The sequence below is a fragment of the Hippocampus zosterae genome, chromosome 20 (genome assembly GCF_025434085.1).
Source record: "Hippocampus zosterae strain Florida chromosome 20, ASM2543408v3, whole genome shotgun sequence".
NCBI lineage: Eukaryota > Metazoa > Chordata > Actinopteri > Syngnathiformes > Syngnathidae > Hippocampus > Hippocampus zosterae.
Window position 1 is genome coordinate 10,235,670 of NC_067470.1, and position 19,329 is coordinate 10,254,998.

The window sequence follows — 19,329 nt, forward strand, 5'->3', positions numbered from 1 at the left end:
CCCTCCATCCCTATTCCACACACACACGCACACACACTTCCCGAACTCTTTATAGAGTCGTTGGTATCAGCAAAGGAGCTGCTTAACGGGGTAGAATGTCACAGAACGAGGATACCTCTGTTTGCTGTTTGTATATTTTGTTCATGGTTCTGTTCGTCTGGTGCGCAGACGGTGTCTTCGGAAGGTGTCAGCAGCTGGCCGGCGCAGATCTGAACACGTACGCTGTGTCTTTCTCCAGTTTGCTGGGCCTCAGGACGCTCTTGCAGAAACTGGCTCACAGAGGTATGCCACCATGTGAAAGTTAATTATGCTAACATGTAGCAAGATGGACACAAGAGTTGCGAGCGTGCCAAGTTAGATTGATGAGGATTTTATATCATTCTCCGTAGCCGCGTATCATTTTTAAAATGACAAATCACAATCGGTATGCAACAAGACAGTCGCCTGCGTAATAAAAGCACTAAGGTACTGTAGGTTGATCATGATTTTATATCTTGTCCTGCAGGTAGTACCATTCATCCATTCATTCATTCATCTTCCGAGCCGCTTGATCCTCACTAGGGTCGCGGGGGGTGCTGGAGCCTATCCCAGCTGTCTTCGGGCAGTAGGCGGGGGACACCCTGAATCGGTTGCCAGCCAATCGCAGGGCACACAGAAACGAACAACCATACGCACTCACACTCACACCTAGGGACAATTTAGAGTGTTCAATCATCCTGCCACGCATGTTTTTGGAATGTGGGAGGAAACCGGAGCACCCGGAGAAAACCCACGCAGGCCCGGGGAGAACACGCAAACTCCACACAGGGAGGCCGGAGCTGGAATTGAACCCGGTACCTCTGCACTGTGAAGCCGACGTGCCAACCACTGGACTACCGGGCCGCCCTAGGTAGTACCATTTCTCATGAAATAAAGGGCACAAAGGCAACCTGATATGATTTTATATTCTTTCCTGTAGTTGGTACCATTTTTTAAAGAATTTGCTAGAAAAGAAAAAGCTAACAGGCTAATCATTGGTATGCTAACATATAGCAAGATGGTGGAGAAGGCAGTGTTATATTCATCAGGATTTTACATTCTCCCTCCAGTATGTGTTGAAAGAACATCATAAATGTTCCCTCTAATTTGTTTCTTCCTAATGAGTTTTATAATTTAGACAGAGTCAAAATGAACACACCCACTGACATCTTAACCCGTGCACGCTGCAATTCCTGCCTAGCAACAAATGGCTGCTACTCTAGCTTTCCTGCTTTCCCACATTTTTTAGGTTCCACATAAAAATATTTTTAAATATTAAATACAAATGAAATATTTTAAAATAACACATGTAATGCAGTGGTGGACTAGTGGTTTGCACGTCCGCATCTCAATCCCGTGGTTCTGGTTTTGAATCTCTTGCTATGGCCTTCCTGTGCATGTTGGATTCATTGAGGTAATTCATTCATTCATCTTCCGTACCGCTTGATCCTCACTAGGGTCGCGGGGGGTGCTGGAGCCCATCCCAGCCGTCTCCGGGCAGTAGGCGGGGGACACCCTGAATCGGTTGCCAGCCAATCGCAGGGCACACATAGACGAACAACCATCCACGCTCACACTCACACCTAGGGACAATTTAGAGTGTTCAATCAGCCTGCCATGCATATTTTTGGAATGTGGGAGGAAACCGGAGCACCCGGAGAAAACCCACGCAGGCCCGGGGAGAACATGCAAACTCCACACAGGGAGGCCGGAGCTGGAATCGAACCCGGTAATTGAGGTAATTGTGAGTAAATTTTTTTTTTTTTTGGGGTGGGGGTGCGTACCTGTCATGATTTCTGTGATTGGCTGGCGACCATTTTAGGGAGTCCCATGGCCACCCTCTTCCCCAAAAGTCACCCAGTCTCTCCCACAACTTTAATGAGGCCGCTATTCACCTTTTGTGCAGTAAATCACATTCTTCGTAGGAATGCCCCCTTCGTCATGACGGACAGCCACAAAAAAACATTTTATATATATATGTATATATATATATATAAAACTGTTGAAACTCCTGTGAAGTGTGTAGTCCTGTCTCTGTTTATAGAATCGATAATAATAATAATAATGCATTTTATTTATAAGAGCCTTTCAAGACACCCAAGGACACTTTTCTAAAAATGGTCATATATTGCTTTGCGGTCGGATGTACTACTAGACAGGGGTGTAAATCAAACCTGGCTCTTAGCACATGAAGATAAAAGACGGCCATGGATAGCAGCAATCAATCGAAAGGACTGAATACCCTCAAAATACTTGAGGATTTGCATGGATAATTTTTCACAAGCTTAGTATCATTGTACATATATTGTACTCAATTACAACATGTTGCTGGGTGCAAACAGGATCATGTGTGTGTGTGTGTGGGGGGGGGGGGGGTGGATGTCAGTTAGCATCATACGGAAGTTTTACCTTCACCATTACAATGTATCTTGTCCCTTTGGTGTGAGCGTAGCATCTAGTCCCAGGAACCCAGCCAGCGACCCAAAAAAAAAGGGCTGCGTCCAGACTTTTATAAGCTTTTAAATCAGCTCCAGTGTAAGGGATATGAAAACACAATAATAAAGGTCGTGCGCTGTGAATTCCGCCAAAGCTGATGATTTCATTGAAACAGTGAACGCAGCAGGCGGCAGTTGAAATAGAGGATGTCATGGCTAGATGGGCAAAAAATAACTCATAGAGTGGCTAAATCGCTCCTTTTTCCATCCACCTTGATTCAGCAGTCATTAACTTTTGCTGCCCGTCATGGTGCACTCACGTGATCGCGTGACGTAGCCGCAACGGGTCAAACAAACCATAAGTCGCATAGTACACGCTGACTAGACTGTAACTGCTGTGCTGACCCACCTGGGGGCAGTAGATGCCTTCAACACAAACACGACAACAAACTTGAAGGTTAACCCCCCCAGCCACCCACCCACCTACTCAGTGCAAACATAATTGGCTTTTGCAGGCCATTCTGAGCTTAATACCTTGTAACAGGCGTGAACCATTAACAGTCAGCAGTCAACCGGGAGAAGGGGGGGTGAATAAAAAAAGTGAAAAGGGGAGGGTTGGCATGAAGTGAATTAAACGTTGGAGGGCCCTTCGTTTAAACTCTGACCTTGAGGCGGTGATGTCATCGCTTTGGGTTTTATCTCCCCCCACAGTGCACCGTGTGGTGCCTACTTTTTACAAAAAAATTCGGCGGAGCATCATCTCAGCTGTGCTGTCGGGGAGGTTTTGTGCTTGGGTGTGCAAAAATGGTGAGGAACGTCAATGGAATCGATTGACAATCCCCCTTATCTCCAAAATGGTGTGTTCATCACATCAATAGGGCTCCAGCTTTGTCCAACAAAGCAGAAGTAGAGGCATCAAAATACCACAATGATTACAGCTGCCGCTGTTGTGAAAACGCTATATAAATCAGCATGTATTGTATTGTAAGAGATAAAGCACACTTTTCACACAATGCTAATATTAGCATATTCGCTCAAGCAAATGAGTGGCGGTATACGTCACCCCGTATTCTGGGTGGACCAATGGCCTGCCTGCTAGCTTGTTGCGACTTGGTGAACAGCTTCAACTTGAAAAAATACTCCATGCGTCCAAAAAGAAAATACAGTGAAACTCCTCTACAACGAAATCAATGTTTGCAGCAAGAAATCTTTCACAACAGGGGTTTTTTCACTGTTGCAAATTTGATCTCAGATGAAAAGACACACACACACACACACACACACACACACACACACACACACACACACACACACACACACACACGTATGTGTACACGCACACACAAACGTATGTGTCCTCTTTATTTTAATTCCAATAGTGCATAGGTATGAGCATCCACTGATTTGACACTTCATACAGTCAGTGTAGAAAGAAAAAAGGGAAATAAATTGCGAAATTTATGATCAGCATTCACTTTAACTTACATCAATTTCTTGGATAATGTATTTTATTTTGCTTCCTCCGTCTTTCATTCTGATCTCTTTTACCCTCTCTTCCCGCATCAGAGCGCTTCTTGTCTTAATTGCTTGACATCCAAAGGTCCGTTTTGAAGTCCGTTCTTGCTGCATCTGAAACTAACAATAACAAATACTTCCTGGACAAATGCGCATGTGTTAACCAGTGTGGTGGTTGCTGTTGCCGTTTCCGAACAAAGCTGTCGAGGTCGCTGTTGGATTAGACTTCGTTGTAGTGAATGTTGTCGTGAGGCAAGAGCAGAGAAAAAGATATCGCATAACGCAACAGGGTTGTTTTTCATTGTGTGGGGGGCAGGAAAGTGGGAATGGTGTTAATGCATGAAGATTATTTGGGGGGTATTTTCGCCATGTAGGTTACGGTGTATTTTCGCCCATGTCGGTTTCGTTCTAGAGGAGTTTCACTGTAATGGCATTTGAATATGAAGAGGCAGAATTTCACATACTACACTGTAAAGCAGCCAACAAATCCCAGTGCAGCTCTGCTTACCTTTTGGTTTTGGTAGGATAGCAAAAGCATTACAATGAAGAGCAAGTAAGGGTGCAATCCAGACTTTCACTGAGACAGACTCCTGATGAATGATGCAGTGAAGGAAAATGATATCCTGCTCTAGGCTTTGTTCCTTTCCAGCAATTTGCCGTTTTTTGTCTTTTTCTAGTAGTAAAAATTGACAATCCATCTGAGGTGACAATTGCGAGTTTACACCAAGGTAGCCTCATTCTCTCGATGACAGCGGTCACCTGTTCATACAAGTGCGAGCAGTTGTTAGCTGGAGGGGGAGTGGGTGGGGTGAAGTTTTGTTAATATGAAAAACTCTGATTTTAAAAAAAAAATGTAATCAGTCAAGGCAAGCCCGTGACGATGAACATAGCGTACATGTCGCACGGTGCATTTAGCGCCGGGAGAGCGAGCTTTAATGTTAGCATTCAGCTGGCGTGAGTGTGAGCGTAGGCGTCAGGGTCATTTTAAAGTAACATGCTTTTAGTGTGAGCAAAATAATTTCCGTCTTTGTTGTTTTGTTCATTTGTTTGTTTGCTCCTTGTCAAGGTTGCTGCTGTGACTACAATATGAAATGACTCAAGCAGGGCACTTGTAATGCAAATTAGTTTGGCCTTTAGCCCGACCAAGTCTATAATGATGCTTTTAAGGCATCGCCGCACTGTCAGAAATGCCACAAATGGAGCTTTTGTTGTAAAAAAAAAAATATGTATATATAATATGTGTGTGTGTGTGTGTGTATTATATTACCATCATGGAAGCTGCTGGGTTGCTTTTCTATACATTTTTGCACCATGTTCTACTTTTCTCAGCTTATTCAATTAGATTTGATTTGGAGCGCACATTTGTGTGGAATGCAGGGAAAGAAAACAAAGACCATAAAAGCATTTTTAACTTTCGGGTGCCGTAGGGATGGAAAAATCATCTCAACGTCATGAGACAATAATTATCGATATTGTGGGGAGGTTAGCGACATAAAATAAGCTTACTTCGAAACTCATGATGTTGTTAAAAAAACTCATAACTCCAAAAAAAAAGCACAACATTTTGTGTAATTAAAAACAGTACCGACAAAGAATTAGGATTGGCCAATCATTTCATTGTCATGTGCTCCTATCAGCTCAGCGGCGCAATGCATCATGGTCTATGTTGTTCACAATGCTGAAGTGGGAGAAAAGTAATCTTTTCTTGACGAAGGTGTTGGCGAATAATTTGCTGGTATTGACTGATTTATGGGAGTGATTATCCCTGCAGTGTTTCCGCTTACAACATAGTTTGGTCCACTCAAACACTCAAACCAGGTTTTTCCTTTTAATTTGTGCGTTTGTGTGTGTGTGTGTTTGAGAGAGAGAGAGAGAGAGAGAGAGAGAGAGAGAGAGAGAGAGAGAGAGACCTTTCTGCGTTTCACTTCAATGCCTTCACTAATAGCCTTTGCTAGTTGCTTTTATGAGTACTATGACATCGAATGTGAGCAAGTTTTTATCATTTTGGTCCACCTTAAAAATGCGGGTCGGAGTGCCTTTTTGTCACCGCTCACGGCTTTAATTAATGATGAATTTTTAATAAGTCAGAAACAAAAGCAGGTCTTTTTTAAAATGCTCTCTTTTCCTTGCCACTTGTTAAATAACATTGGTGGACTGAAATAAATGTATATTCCTCCACTTTCTACTTGACAGCTTTCATTTTTTTTTTTGCTTGTGCACACTATGAAAGTATTCACGCTCTCTTCTACTCACGCCCTTAAAAATCACACCAAACTAATTAAAATCACCATTTTCAAAAAGCCATCCGATGAGAGGAATGAGGAATGTTTTAGAGCGCCGTGTCTTATAAGCTCGGAATGCTCAAAAGGCTCATGCACGTAAAGCAGGCCAGCATGTGTATTCGACTTATTTGAAGGCTGCAGCGTTTGGTGGTGAGGCGTTAATTAACTGACGGAAGGGATGGATGGGCTCCTCTAAAACAAGTGACCTGGCAAAAATAAATAACTAAAATAATTCTGCTGATCAACAAGTGCAATTTTGCTGATATGTTTTGCTTTGTATTCAACTTAGCAACTAACCATGGACTGGTTAAAAAAATAAAATACAATAAAATAATAATAATACCGCATTGGCCCGAATATAAGACGGCCCTGATTATAAGATGACCCCCTCTTTTTCAAGACTTAAGTTTGAAAAAAGACTTTTTGAACACCAAATTAATTTTATACAGAAAATAATTACAGTACATCTGAAACAAATGATTCTAACAATATATTTGAGAGAAAAAGCATGTTATTTTGCCTCATTCAAATCTTAATATATGAACATTTAAATATGTAAACTAAAGTGCAATCACATTCGTAAATGAATGGCTTCTGGTGTTTGAAATGTAAATTACATCGTAACTTCTCCTCAGCTGCCGGTTAACTTGGCTCATCTTCGACCCACTTTTCTCCAGATCGTCACTATGTTTCTCCATTTTCTATTATCTCCTCTATTATTTTCTTCTCTTTTCTTTCTTAGTGCTATTTTTTATCTTTCTTCTTCGTGCTACCGTTATTTTTCATTTTTATTCTTCGTGACGGGTTCACTTTGGCCTGCGGAGTCAAGTTCAGCATTCGCTTCAATGATATTTGGCGCCATCTAGCGTCGTGAATGGGTATAATCTATCGACCCCAAATATAAGACGACCCCCACTTTTTCAGTCTTATTTCAATCCAAAAAACACCATCTTATGTTCGGGCCAATACGGTAATAATTCTACCTAGCAACAAGTGACCAGTGAAAAAAAACGCCACCAAGAAGAACATTTGTGTAACTATATTCTGCCTGGATTTCAGCCCATACTGGTATGTGATTACAAAAAACAAACACACCCGATAACATTAACGATGAAGCCTAAAAACTGTGGAACCACCGAACGTCTCCTGTGATAAAGAAACATAATCATTGACCATCTCCGGTATTTCCCTGCTCTCCCCCTTTTGGCTCATTGAGCATGTTGGCCATGTTTGGGGTGTCATTTTTTCCCCCCGCTTGGGTAGCTCCATCTGGTCCTGGGCATCCTGGCACTGTTCCATCTCTGCCTCTCTGGAGTTGTGTACTGCAGCTATGTGTTGGCAATTAGCGGAGATGTTGGCACTGTGGCACTCTCCCCGAGCTTGCTGCCTGGCCATGGTCTGCTCACGCTCGTGTGTGTGTGTGCGTGCGTGCGTATTTCTCGATGGCCCACAACAATGCATCACACTGAGAGGCCCCGTCATACAAACTACACTCGGGACCAAAGACACTGATAAAATGTATTAATTTCTTATTGGATAGTGTGATATAGTTATATGCATGAATTTGCATGATCAAAACGATGAGTCTGCTTTGACCTCCTTCAGGTCTTACGTGGCACGATGACATCACACAGCAGGTGATCTCCCGAGAGCTCTCCAAACTGAGGAGCAGCCCCGTCGGCCGTCACGAGGCATCAGAGGTGCTCCTCGAGTCAAAAAGCGGGACTGCAGGCAGGAATGCGAGGCCTGCGAAAGCGGAGTTGAGCAAGAATTTTCAGCGCTTCCTGAAAGGCTTGCACTTCCCACCACCACTGCGGCCTGGAGTTCAACAAGAGGCAGCCAACACTCAGGTCAGAAGCTGTTAAATATGGATTTTACATTTAATACATAGTTGTGGTGAGGCAAAATAACAAAAGAGCTTTGTGAGGAATTGTGTTGCCCTAAAAATCCGGCAAGGAAAACAAACGAAACATTAAATGTACGTATTTCTAGCATTTCTGTTGTTGCATGTTCCACTATGAACTCTGCCTAGCAAAAGGTGACCCAGTAAGAAATAGCCACATTTTAACATTGACAATATATGCGGCCCATTGAATTCAGCCTAGCAACAAGTGACAACCAAAAGAAATAACTCAAGCAATTCTGTTAACATAGTTAAACAAAAAAACATTCTCTCCAGCATTAACATTTCAGCACTTCTGGTGACACAACAAGTGTCAATCTAAAGTGAGCACTCTCATTCAACCATCCATTAAAAACTGTTATTGTTGTGGCCTGACATAGAATGAAGGTCTCACCGTTGACGGTCCTCCGGATCGTGGTCCACCAAAGTTGGGCTGGAAGGAGACCAGCGTCTACAGCCTCCAGAATGATTTGGACCAACCCCCCACCACCAAGGTCTTCTCTCAGAGCGGCGAGGGCAGGCACCCTCAGCTTAGCGCCCCCTACAAGACCCTCTCCAACCACTTGGAGCAGCTCTTCAGGGAAGACGGACCATCGGGGTCCAAAGGGAAGCTCCGCTACCTCGGCTATGTGCGCCCACCCCCAGATGAGGTTCGCTTGGCTTTTGGTTCCAAAGCCCCAAAACTCAGTCTGGATGGATTGCTGGTCAGGAGCGGGTCCAAACAACTGACCGCCAAGAAGCCCCCTAATTTCATGAATGGTAACAACCTGCTTGACAGCTAACATTGTGATTCTTAAGTTCTCATATGCGCTAAAGCAGGGGTGCCCAAACTTTTTGGATCGAAGATCTACTTTTCGATCAACTAACCTCCCGGGATCTACCCTTACCGGCGCGCGCACGCACACACACACACACACACACACACACAAATTTAAGATTTACCTGCTTTATTTTATTTTTAATTTTTTTTTTGTGAAAATGAGACTGATAAGATGATTAGTGTGCAGTGTATATTAACACAAAAAATATATTACTAACATGTACAAAGACACACAAATGGTTGCTTGTTTTTTTTCTTCTCGACACTCCTCGGATCTACTTGGGACCTGTCATAGATCTACCGGTAGATCAGGATCTACCTAATGGGCACCCCTGCGCTAAAGGCTAACAGCAGCTTGCTAAGGTTCATAGACACTGTAGTCCAATATGCTGAAGGCTAACTTTTCGCCCTAAAAATGCAGCATGCCATTTCTTGTCTTCTGTCCCAGATCATTTGTTCCAGGATATGATCAAGCATTTGGGAGGGCACAGCTTCAACATGGACCCTTGGATGAGCAAAGACTTGGACCAACTGGCTAACGTCCTCACCGGAGCTCTGCAAAAAGCCGAGGCGAGGCAACCAGATCCTGGGACCCAGCCGGAACCGGGTAACCAGGTTTCGGAGGGAGACGGGGACCTAATAGCTGGAATGGAATCAAACCAAGTCTTGAATGTGAAACCGAGCAAAGTACTGGATGTCAACCCGAAGGTCCCTTTGATATTTGGACAAGGTACATTCAGTATATACCTGTATGTGGCGCTAGTGAGCTCGTGGCTAACACAAGTGGCTAGCTTTTTGTCACGATTTCAAGACTTCTGTTTTCCCGCTTGTTTCCAGGCCAAAAAGAAGACGACACAGCCAACAAGGAGCCTGTTGACAAGGTGAATTCCAATTGGTTGGTCTCCAAAAGTGACACATTAGTTTGGGGCAGGAAGAGGCATATATCCGCACTGAAACTTTGTCACAAGATCTTGATCGGGAGCACATCAAGACCGCATGCATGCTAAATTCCAGGAACGGCAAGACAAAAGCTTGATTGAGTTTCACTAAATGAACTCTTTTTCAGTCCGCATATATCGCAATGAAACTGTTTGGTGATGGCTCATTCTGTTTTTGATGAAGTCACAGGGTTTCTCTGAAAACATTTTGCTTCAACCCATCCAGGCTTTTGCCGACTTAATTAAAGTAAAGTCATTCACAGTCTCACTAAACCTTGGACCATTACTCATAGTCATTGCTTGTAATTGTAAACATCATTAAAAAAATTAAGCATATGCTTTTTTTTTTAAACTTGTATTTTTTTTCACAGTTAAATCAAAAGTATAGGACCTTTTGTTTTGAGAATAAGATTTTTTTAAATTAATAATATACATTTTCTCATATAAGATTTTCAAATGCAGTAGACGTCAGTCGCGCGTATTTTGAGACTTTTTGTATTTATTGCAGCATACGGCCATTTTCTCCAAGCTCCTTGATTATCTTGACAAATTTGGCGACTCCTCTGAAGTCCAACCTGCTCCTGGCGGAAAAGCGGTGGGCCTGGAGAGCGTTCGGAGCCGGACCATGCAGTCCCAAGGTGCAGAGAAAGGCATTTCGGCACCTGCCAGGGAAAGCTCCACCGTACGCTTGACTGGCACCGCGGCGAGGCCTGACTCCGAGATGGGGAAGGAGATGCACAAACCTGCCGGCAATGACATGAAGGTGAAAACTCAGCTAGTCCACGTTGGACTGAAGGAGTTTTCCAGCAGAGGGAAAGACAGACATTTTGGATACATCATAACCGGCTCAGAGTGAGTACATAAAGAGGGGCTTTGTGAATTTGAGTTCGTGACATTTCAGATTAATCCGAAATAAAAATGAATGTTAGTTGTTTCTAATTACAAATAGCAATACTTAGTTCAGGGGTGTCAAACTGATTTTTGTCACAGGCTTGATTTTAGTTCCAGTTTCCCTTAGAGGGCCGTTCTGACTGAAACCATATGAAGAAGTCAAGAATAACGATTTATTCACCTATCTTTTAAGTTACTGTAATGAGTTTGGTAATAAGAAAATGCTTACAGTATCACTCTTATTTATTACATATGAGAATTTGACATTTTAGTCGAGATTTTAGCAAGCATCATGAAAATTGACATTTGATTTGCTTTCGCGGGCCACAGACCATTAATGATGTGGCGGGCCAGATCTGGCCCCAGGACCTTGAGTTTGACACCTGTTGTTTGGGGAGTCTGAAAGATTGCAGATTAATGTGAAATCTGCAAAGCGCATTTTTAATTTCAATTTAATAAAATCAAATATTGTATGTATACAACTCTCGACTATCTAAAAATACTTGACTAGTTTATTCTCGTAATTTTCCCTTTTTTCGGTTGGGGGCGATACCGAAAGCACAGTCTTAAAACTTCATTAAATGTAGGATATTGACTTAATTTTGCGTAATGCGTAATGATTTTGTTTTCTTCTTTGGACGGACCCATTTGTTTTTCCCATTTGGAGATGCCAGTCCATTCCCGGACGAAATTGCTGCGCAAATTCTAGATCCCCCCCCGAAAAAAAACGTTTTTTTCTGTGCTCTATTTAATGATGATAATCCATGAGGAACTGTGCTGGGTTAATTATTATCCACTGCATCTTTGCACACCCTGCGGCCCTCCTTCCAATCCCTTTATGGCGTTTTCATGTGAGTTGTCCTTCACCTGTGTCGCGCTGTAAAGTCACCACACCATGAGTAGGCGCACAATTTTTTTTTCTTTAAAAAGGACGTGTCATCGGCCTACCGAGGGGTCTGCTCTCAGTGAGTGGATGGCAACCTGCTTATCTGACTGACAGCTCGTGACATGAAACTGCTGCTTTGGAGATAGGAGGAAAGATCGGGAAGCGAATAAAGGAGACAGAGATGGGGGGCGGGGGTTGGACGAGCGCTTGCATCAACAGGCGTGGAGCTCACAGCTTGCCAAAACTGCCGAGGAGGGATGTAAACGTGCCTGGAATGTCTTCCACCAAATCTGAATAATCCGAAATAACTGTCTGACTGGTTCAAGGTTGGTCTGCTTGGTGGGTCGCGGCCCGTCTTTTTCCAGAAAAAATGTAATCGGTCCTTCTTTGGACCAGGCACCACTCCAGTACAAAGTTACTACTAATCTGACCAACCAATCACCCATAATTCTTGCATAAACTTTGGCCAGAGCGAATTAACTAACCAACCAGCCATATACGAAGTGTAATAAATTCTCATCTTACTAACGTCAATCCAAGCTTCGTATATTGAACTAACAACCTGTTATGTCATTCACAAACCGACGATCCAAGAATAAAAATCCGGCCGAGTTGAGCTCCATGTCGTACTTAAAAATGAGTGAATCTAAACTTTCATCCAAGCATAATTACTGACGAAACCTATAAACTTGCTTCTCTTTGCTGTCAGCATAACCGACCAACTGACCCAACCACCCAATCAAACCAACAGCGGTCTTAGCATAACTTCACTTTTAACCATCTTATCAACGAACTGTAATCCAAGCGTAACATTTTACCTCATTGACTGAGTAACTTACAAACTCACAAAGTGCAGTACAAGCATCGCTTTGTATCTTTAACCAACAAAAATACAATCCCGGTGATTCCTTTTGTCTGGTACACAGAGCAGTTTCCAAAGCAAAGTGTACCAGCTTAACTGAGACTCTTGTTTTACCTCACAATCGAGTAATAGAGTCAGTGGCTCAACCAAACTCAGTGTTGACCATACATATAAAAAATTGGCAGTTGTGAATATAAAAAAGTTTTAACAATCACCATTGTCAATCTTTTTTGTCTTGTACCGACGTTTGACAATCAAATGTCTTTGATTGGAAGTGTGTCGTCGTGCTCAAATTAGGCCCTATTATTTGTTTGTGTACTCCACTTAACTCATTCAGTACCAGCCAAATCTAGACCAAGTCTGTAAAGACGTTTTAAAAACGTCTTTGGGAGTGAATGACATAACTAACCACGGTCCAAACTAAACACTCATTCAGGAAATATCCGTGAATCCTTGAATAATTTTCTTCTTTGAAAGCCACGGTATGTCGTTGCAGCAGGGCCTCAACGCGATCCCTGACTTTTTGTTGACCTTGCCGCCTCGTGACGCCATTCTCTGTTAAATCGACAGCAACCAAGTAGCTTTCTTGTGTGTCCTTCTCATTTATTTCGCCTTGTGCCTTTCTCCAACCCCACTACCCCATCCTCCTGCAAATTACCTTTTGTTTGGTCTATTTCCTCTGCGATTTAGTCAGAGAGAGAAAGAGAGAGAGTTAGAGAGGGAGCGAGAGAAGACGTGGACTGAGCTGAGATGAGGCATGGCTTTATCGGACCGCCATTACACTTCACCTCCATTCCATTTGCACCTTATTATTCTCGTCTGGCGGTGAGGGCGCGTGTTCCTCCCCGCCGCGTTTGTGTACTCTCACTTTGGGTGTGAGAGAGCGAGAGAGAGAGGATGGTGCGCAAAGAGCAAGAAAGATGAGAGGAGGAGGAGGAGGAGGGAAATGGCGGAGAGGCGCATCCATATGATGCAGCCATTACACCTCATGCAGGTTCCATTTGCACCTTATTGTTTGTCTCATTGCAGGAACAAAAGCAGGTGATTTAGCAAGCCCAAGGAGGCAGCTGATCCCTCCCGCCTTTTCCCTCGATGCCGTTTGTGTGATTCGGAGACAGTGATAATGTGAATACTTTGTGACTGAACTAAAGTAGATTTCTCAGGCGTCTGCAGTTTGAGTGTTGTTTTTTTTTCTTATGATTTGGACAGAAATGAGGCTATCAGCATTTTACAGCTCAGGCTTGGCAGCTTTTGTAAAGGCGAATTGTTCGCTTGCCCATGGCTCACCAATTGACTCCTGGCAAGAATCACTTCCTGGCAAGACGTTTTTCCATCCCTGAGAAGCATTACTGACTTGAAACCTTAGAACAACCCCATATCAGTTCCAGTCAAGCATTCTAACATAGATTTTCTCTGGCTTTCCGTGAATACGTGTTCAAGGCCTTCTGTTTCGTGGGCTGTTTTGAGAAACTCGCCATGGATAGTGTAAATTGTACCACGCGGTGGTACAGTCTGACGGCTGTAAAAAGAATAAAATGAAGAGTATTGTGATTTGTGGGACACTTTGTAGACAGAGGTCAAGTCAACGGTGGTTGAGATTTTGATCAATCGAAAGGTCTAAAGCAATGGTCTTCAAGCTGCGGGCTGCGGACCGATACCGGTCCGTCGGTCATTTGGCACCGGGCTGCGCAGAAAGAATAAAGAACTGATATCACTTCTGTTTTATTCATTTCGGAATTGGAAAGATGTTTTATTTTGAAAAATTACCGGATTCTCTGTTACATCAGTCAACAGTGTGTTACTCTTGACACAGGTCAAGGCGCGCTTCTTGGTCACATGATAGGTTAGCGCTAAAATGAAACCCAGGAGCTAGCAAAATGAGTAAAAACAAAGGTCTTGGAAAGTTTCATTGGGAAGGGGAAAAGGCCCAGCCAGGCAACAGAAGAGGAGCCGACGACTTTCAAGAAAAAAAAGGCTAAATTTAACAGACATTATCAGGAGTTCTACTTAAAATACGGATTTATCTCAATGGGAGATTCCCACCCACCAAGCCCACTCTACATAATATGCGGTGACGGTGAGGCGTATTTTTCATGCGCTTTGTATTTGCGGTGTATCTTATTTTGAAGGAATGTTTAAACGTTACCATTGCGGCCAGATAGGAAGTTCCTTGTGTCATGATTCATGTATATTATTATGCTTGGAAAATACCACCGTTTTCATGCGGCTCATATCATATTATTTTATTGTATTTATCCATCACACCTTAAAGGCCGGTCCCTGAAAATATTGTCTGACATTAAACCGGTCCGTGGGCCAAAAACGGTTGGGGACCACCATTCTAAAGAACAACGAGAGCAGCAACACTGAGGATAGTGAATAAGAAAGCAATTACGATCACGGCAACGGAGGTTAAAATAGGTGTCGGACCTCCATAGTTTGACACCCAACTGTCTGCTTGCTCCCCCCCCAGCTCCCTCACATCCGACCAGGCCATCGACTTGATGGAACGGCTCACCCAGGAGCTGCACCTCCACGCCGCAGACCTCACGCAGCTATCGTAAGTACCCGTGCCGTAACATGCTCCCACGCTGTCACAAGTAATCACTGAAGCCATTTATAGATGGCGCCGTAGCTGCACAAAATCAGCAACGTGAATCAATACACTACCAATGGCCTTGGACGGATTGGAGACAATATACTGTAGAACTTGGAATTGTTTCTCCTTCAAACCAATTCTAAATCAGCGATGTGAATCAGTACACTTCCAATGGCCTTGTTTAAAATGTGCAGCAAATTGTCATAAAAAAAAGACTTTTTAGCTTGTTAACCTTTGAACCGTTGTTGTAACTGTCTGCTATGTGAACTACTCTACTTCAAATGATTTTGTTCAAATAAAGGACAATATCAAAATGGTATAGATGTTTCACTTTCAAACTGTTCTGTAAAAAGTAAGTTTTTTTAACCACTAGACTTCAAATGGCCTAGCTCAAATTCTAGACCACATTTCAATTTGTTCAACCTTCAAAATAGCAGAGGAATGTCAGTGAAGTGAACCATTAAACTACCTGCGACCTTCCTCAAATTCTGGACCATATGGACTTTTTCAAATTTTTCAACCTTTGAAATGTATTGTGGAAACTCAGCTACGTGAATGACTACAATAGAAACGAACTTGTTCAAATTTGACACCACTGCACAACCAAAGCCCTGGTTCAATTTCTGGACTGTATTTTCTGAAGCTGAAGTCCAACTTGTTCGACTTTCAAAACAATCTGTGGAAAATCAGCTACCTGAACCACTACACCACCAAGGGCTTTCTTCTAATTTAGCACCATAAGTTCCAGGAAATGTTTTGACTTTCCAATTATTTACCGTATTTTCTGAACTACAAAGGGCTTTGGATTATAAGGCAAAACTTCAACGAATGGCCTATTTCAAAACTGTTTTCATATAGAGGGCGTACTGCATTATAAGGTGCATGGAATAGACAATAGGCTTTTGGGAAAATTTAATGCGTTTACCTGCGCCTTATAGTGCGGAAAATATGGTCCTTTCAAATTACTCGCCTCTGTTGAAAATGACAACAATTGAAACGTTTCAACGTTCTCTCCCAGTGTGGGAAAAGCATTGTGTCACATTGCAAGGACTTCACTAGTCTGGCAAAACTTTGCAGTCGCACCAGTGAACGTAGGCGTTTGTTGTTTATCTGACCTTTCAGAGTGTTTGACTTCTCCGAGCCGCCCTAATTACCTCCGGAACGGTTGTGATGTGTGTTCTGTATTCAAAGCAGCGCCTCTGTCTCTGTACGCCTCGTCAAAGTAAAAGAACAGTCAAGCCATCAAATCCTTCTCAGTTCGAGTCAAAGTGTGAGTGGAGGCAGCGGCGATGTGGATGTGTGAATAGCAGCTCGCAAATAGAGAACATTGTTCAGCGGGAGGCGGTTAATGTATTCACAAGCGATCAACCTGTCCTTGAACCCCCGTACGCAGTTTGTTCTGGTTCGGCAGCTCCGCCGTGAGTCCGGTGTCAGGCCATGTAGGCGGCAGACGAGTCGTGTTGGACGCACATACGTCAAGAAGCAGTCGCGTCCCGGTGTAGATGTATTAATAGAACGACATTGCACCTTCTACTGTAGGCGTACATCGACGTATGTCAGGCGGTACTGTGCAAAAAGTCTCTCTTCACACCTATGCAGCTATGAAACGCACTCACTCCACTTTCTCACTTTCTCTCATTATTTTGTCACAATCAAACGCAAAGTAGCAGAACAGATACAGTAATTCCCCAACTATTCATCCATCCATCCATTTTCCGATCCGCCTTACCCTCACAAAGTTCGTGGGGGGTGCTGGAACCCATCCCAGCCATTTTCGGGCAGGAGGCGGGGGACACCCTGAACCGGTTTCTAGCCAGTTGTAGGGCCATCTACGCTCACACTCACGCCTAGGGACAATTGAGAGTGTTCAATCAGCCTGCCATGCATGTTTTTGGAATGTGGGAGGAAACCGGAGTACCCCGGAGAAAACCCACACAGGCCCGGGGAGAACATGCGAACTCCACACAGGAGCTGGAGTTGAACTCGCTACCTTTGCATCATGAGGTTGATGCACTAACCAGTGGACCACAGAGCCGCTCTCCAACTATTCACAATTTGCTATTTGTAAATATTTTCTAGAAACCATTCTTTGTCTGAAAACTTTTTGTGCTCTTTCTGTAACACTTTAAGATGGCGTCAAACCGCTGAAATTGGTCTCAAGGAAGTACGGTTGTGGCTTTCAACACAAAGCTTACATGCGTTTATTTTCCTTATTCACAGCAGGACTTGCTATCCTCCCAAACTCATTGCGCACTTCTGCAACCTCAAGGACTGTCGATTTTTCTCAAATGAAATGGCCCGAGATGCTGGAACCACTCTGTATCCAGTGCACAACCGTCAAATGTCACCATCGTGACCTCGAAAGAAATTCGGCCAAGGAGACTCTCGATCGTTTTCACGTTCCAGCTTCCAACTTATTTGTGACAAGCGGCAACACCGGGGACATGTCATCAGGCCAGCGCTGATTGAGTTAATCCTGTTATTACAGCTGCCATATCACATCAGCGCTCATCAACCCTGATGCTAACGCATGTGATGAGGGCGAACTATATTCTTATGAGGATGATGAGCCGCTAAATATGGCCAGATGTGACAAAAGTACTCACATCCTGTACATAAGGAGGTCTAAATATGTGTGTTAAAAAAACATACATTAAAAATACTGATTCAACTCGTGTATCATAATCAAAAATAAAAATAAAACGTATGAAATAAAATGATTGATTTTCCCCATTTTAAAATTGTATCATACAAAATAATTTCCATTACATATATCTATATTTTTTACATTAAAAATGTTTTTTTTTAAATCAAAAATAGGTAACAGACAATTGAGTAGTGGGGGAGAGGGACTGAGCCCCGAAAAACCAAAACCAAAACCAAAACCAAGCCTTGCTCTGATCGTGAAAATTTGCCTGGAATTGATGCGCTCTACTTCTACACTTCAACAAAGTTCCAAAAAAACCCCAAGAAAACCTTTTAACTGTGTTTTTAAGAGAAAATAGCAATGTATTGTATGTTACTTCATAAAAACAACAGTGATGACACAATTAAATAGAACACAAAAAAATAGGGCGGAGGTAACGGACAGATAACGGACAGAGACACATATGAAGTTTCATAACTAAACGTGAGAATACAAAACGGACGCCTGTGAGAGTTGTGATATTGCCCGTCTACATGTGTTGCTTCACTGTTTGTGTTGAAATATCTATTGCTCAGAGTTGGCAAAGCTGCTAAAGGAAAACAGACAAATGACGACTCATATTTAGAAAAACTCGTAAGTAGGGTCACTCGTAACTCAAGGCACCACTTGTACCTCGTTACTTGGCACCACCGGATTCGATGGCTTCATAGATGTTGCAGCCGCAGTCTATTAAGGATGGCATATGAGCACACACCGTTCCATGCAAATGATAAGTGGAGAAAATGTCCTCCTTTATCCCACCCACCAACACACGCACACACATACACACTCTCGACTTCCTCTCCTTTAATGAAAACCCACTGGAGTCGAAATAGTCCAGACAGGGTGTTCACGGTGCGACGCGAGCCCATTGTGTCGTTCCCCGTGAGGTCGCGGCAGGTGAGTGTTTGAAAACGTCCCCCCCTGTCTGAATATGCTCGGCAGCTGGGTCAGAGCACACCGCCACGCTTCTCCGTGCTCTTTCTGAAGCACTCCATGAAAGACTCGACGGGAGAAATGTGACAAACAAGCGAGGCGAACATTTTGATGAAGGGGCTGAAGTTATAAGATAGTCAAGCGTGCTGTAATCGTTTATGTATTTATTTATTTTTTCCTCAAGAGACAATTGGCTGTGAGGGGGTTTACGAGCCTCGGTTGCATGACGTAAGGGTGTTACCCGGTCTAGGCACCAGGGGGCGTGGGTAACACACACACATTATTCCACACACGCACACGCACACACACACTAATCGCATCCCACCAGCAGGGCTAATATGAAGTCCGCGCTTACACATCCGATAACACAGGAGAAAGTGTGAAGTCCTCTAGATAGCTTATCATCCTTGACTCCAGTCCCCGCCACCCACCGCCCCATTCCATTGTGTTTGCGCTTCCTCCTTAACTTCATTTAAAACGGGAAGGAAAAGACACCAGTTCAATTTGAGATGCTTGGTGATCTGCGGCCAAAGGGAACAAAGATTGTGGAAATATTGA

The 19,329-nt window shown here is 43.3% G+C and overlaps 1 protein-coding gene across 1 annotated transcript in view; it reads left to right on the forward strand.

The window, feature by feature from the left end:
- The window catches only part of ptprn2 (protein tyrosine phosphatase receptor type N2), a 132,178-nt gene that overhangs the window by 8,678 nt on the left and 104,171 nt on the right, over window positions 1-19,329 (forward strand). Inside the window, exons 3-9 of the mRNA XM_052054086.1 lie at window positions 169-282; window positions 7,856-8,100; window positions 8,534-8,912; window positions 9,422-9,703; window positions 9,811-9,854; window positions 10,420-10,763; window positions 15,024-15,110. Of these exons, the coding sequence (XP_051910046.1) occupies window positions 169-282; window positions 7,856-8,100; window positions 8,534-8,912; window positions 9,422-9,703; window positions 9,811-9,854; window positions 10,420-10,763; window positions 15,024-15,110 (1,495 nt within the window). The remainder of the gene's footprint in view (window positions 1-168; window positions 283-7,855; window positions 8,101-8,533; window positions 8,913-9,421; window positions 9,704-9,810; window positions 9,855-10,419; window positions 10,764-15,023; window positions 15,111-19,329) is intronic.